Here is a 3,163-nt window from a genome sequence, read left to right on the forward strand (position 1 = left end):
TTAAGCACGGGTTACCTGTTTATTACAGCTGGTAACATTAGATGCTCAATCATAGAATTATCACAACATGATCTTAAATCATGATCATCTTCCCGTTCTACATTAGCCGCTTGGCCGGCAAGTACGAAAACAAGGTCTGTAGAATGGATAGATAGATTATTATTATCAGCTCCCCTATTAAAATTTCTGGACAGCAACCATCCCCAATATTCACACAACATATTCCCAGAGTTTCATGCCGTTCTGTCAAGTAGTTTTTGAGTGTAGGATACAAACAAACACACAGACATTCATTTATATATATATATATATATATATATATATATATATATATCGATTTTCTTAAGCATTCATTGCCTGGACTGAATATATCTATAGTTTGGGTGAAGCTCTACGATTGAACATTAGCTGTTGACCAATTAAGGTTGAGCTCTAATGTCATTGGCCGAGGCTAGACACACCCACGTATTTTAGTTATTCCAAATTTGGCCATGAGGAATGTTAAGTAGGAATCAATCAAGAGAAAACTAGTAACTAACAAAACCTAATGGATAATTAGAGTAGTTGTATGTATTCTCATTTCATAGTCCAATATGAATTTGAAAGCCTACTCTTCAGTTATCATATAATAGGTATCTATTATGTTATCTGTATGTTTGTGCTGTACTACCCACTGTACTACTGTAGTTAGCTATTAGCTCATGTAGCCTACTGTTTGCTCTTGTTAGTTATTTTGCTGTCTTCAATGATGATTTATCTATGTATAATGGTAATATTTGTGATGATTTTGTGACTATTTTAATGAATATCAAGTGAATAAATTTGATTTTCTATGTATGCAGGAGCTGAGAGAGAAATTTTATAAAGTTGTACCAGTTGGAACATCATGGAAAACAATAATGCACTATTCAATATTGGCAACAAGTGAGCATACCGTATAATATCCTTTTCTGAATCAGAATTATAGTTCCCTGTGAATTCAACAACGGCAGTATTACAAGCTTCTCACCCGACACATAAAAAGATTGATTGATTGGTTAAGTACTTCATCAATGCAGATGTCATGGGTTTTACACTTATATATACCTAATGGCTTCAATACAGTTTTAAATGAATATGAACATGATATAAACTGGAATAATAAGTATTGAACTGTACATGATGCAACAAATGATGCAATTCAGGAATCCCATCAACATAATATTGTTTTGTATCTGAATAAATTGAGGAGGCATTGAACGTATCAATTTATTCATTTATTCATTCACTCATTTATTTATTTTTTCATTAATCTTTGATTTATTTATTCATTCATTTATTATCTTTATTAATTAATTTATTTATTCATTCTTTCATTTATTCATTAACTTATTTATTTATTCATTTATTCATTCATTTATTTATTATTTATTCATTTATTTATTTATTTATTCATTTATTCATCTATTTATTTATTTATTTATTTATTTATTTATTCATTTATTCATTCATTCATTTATTATCTTTATTAATTAATTTATTTATTCATTCATTCATTTATTTATCTATTTATTCATTTATTAATCAATTTATTCATTTATCTATTTATTTATTTATATATTCATTTATTCATTTATCTATTTTTCTATTTATTCATTTATTCATTTGTTCATTAATTCATTAATTTACTCATTCATCTATTTATTAATTTATAAAATTATTTATTCATCCATTTATTTATTTATTCATTTATTTATCTATTCATTTATTAATATATTAATTCATTCATTTATTTATTTATTTATTTATTTATTCATTTATTTATCTATTTATTTATTTATTCATTTATTTATTTATTTACTCATCTATTGTGATGTACCAATGATTGTACAGTCCTCAAAATACACAATAAATTCATTCATAGGCTAGTATGAGAACGGAATAATTTCTATCACCGTAAAAACAATACAATCTTATCTGAGGTAGATAGACGACTGTTATCTAACCTACAAAGCAGGAAATAAATAAATCTGTAATAGTATACCTTTCAAAAATTTGTCAATGGAAAAAACCGTATATGTTTGTATGTTTATGGATTGGATCAGTAAAATTATATTTGAAGGTTAGTTTTGAAACAAAAACATAACCCTAAAACAGACCAAGGCTAACTCGTTAACAAGTAGCAAATTGAGAAGGCAGCTCGACTAAAGATCGATCATAAAAATTATATATTATCAACTTTTTCATTTTTCTACTTTCATTTCTATGCCAAATAGGCCCGAATATTTATTTATTGAACTACAAAAAAAAACATACTTGTTAAAAATATATAGACAAATTAGCTTAACCATATATGACGATTGAGGGTCGATATTCTAGGATATAAAAAACCATATAAACAAAAAAAAGGAAGAAATATTTATTTATTATTGTGTTCGTTATTGTTATAAGCATATATATTCTTATATCATGTCTACTTTATGTTATACAAGCATGTCTATGTTCTATAATCATTAGCTATTCATTGAAGCCAATTTGAATGCATATCATCATAGACGAATTCTATTATTTATTTATGTATTATTATAATTATAAAAACTAAACGATAATTTGGAACAACTTAAAATCAGTAATTTCGCCCTATTTTGAAAGCTTTAAAGTTGGACACAGTGACACCACCCATTCAGCGTATTGGTTACGTCACAGAATCGGACCAATCCCGAATTAATATGTAAATTTGGCGAGATAAAATTTGAAGAAGAAATTCAAGTGAAAATTAGAAGAGGAAGACTCGAGGCCATTTTTGCAAGGATCATCGGTAGGATGCAGACCTAGTCCACGTACCTAATTGTTCAAAAGCTTTAATTTCTGTTTAATGTAATTCAATCTTCGTTTTTTCTGTTTTTAAAGAAGTTGTTCCAAAGTTCCTATAATAATTGTGATATTAAGATTTTAAATTTCATTTAAATAAACCCCGAAATTATATTAGTGAAGTCTGTTCAACATTTTTCGCCACATGGAAGGATCCAGCTGGAACGATATATTCTACGGCCGAATATATTTCGAAAAACCAAAAAACGGAAACAAAAGTCTACGTAAGTTATTCGAATATATAAAAGGGGATCCCCATAAATCTGCGAAAATTGTACAGTGTATAAATTCGTCCATTTAAGAAAAGTCATGA

The 3,163-nt window shown here is 27.3% G+C and overlaps 1 protein-coding gene across 1 annotated transcript in view; it reads left to right on the forward strand.

Moving 5' to 3' along the window:
• The first annotated feature begins 859 nt into the window (after positions 1-859).
• Positions 860-3,163, forward strand: part of LOC120350876 (lipase 3-like) — a 29,093-nt gene continuing 26,789 nt past the window's right edge. The window contains exon 1 of the mRNA XM_039425950.1: positions 860-924. Coding sequence (XP_039281884.1) covers positions 900-924 — 25 coding nt within the window. The 5' untranslated portion in view covers positions 860-899. The remainder of the gene's footprint in view (positions 925-3,163) is intronic.

This window comes from Nilaparvata lugens, chromosome 4, assembly GCF_014356525.2.
Source record: "Nilaparvata lugens isolate BPH chromosome 4, ASM1435652v1, whole genome shotgun sequence".
NCBI lineage: Eukaryota > Metazoa > Arthropoda > Insecta > Hemiptera > Delphacidae > Nilaparvata > Nilaparvata lugens.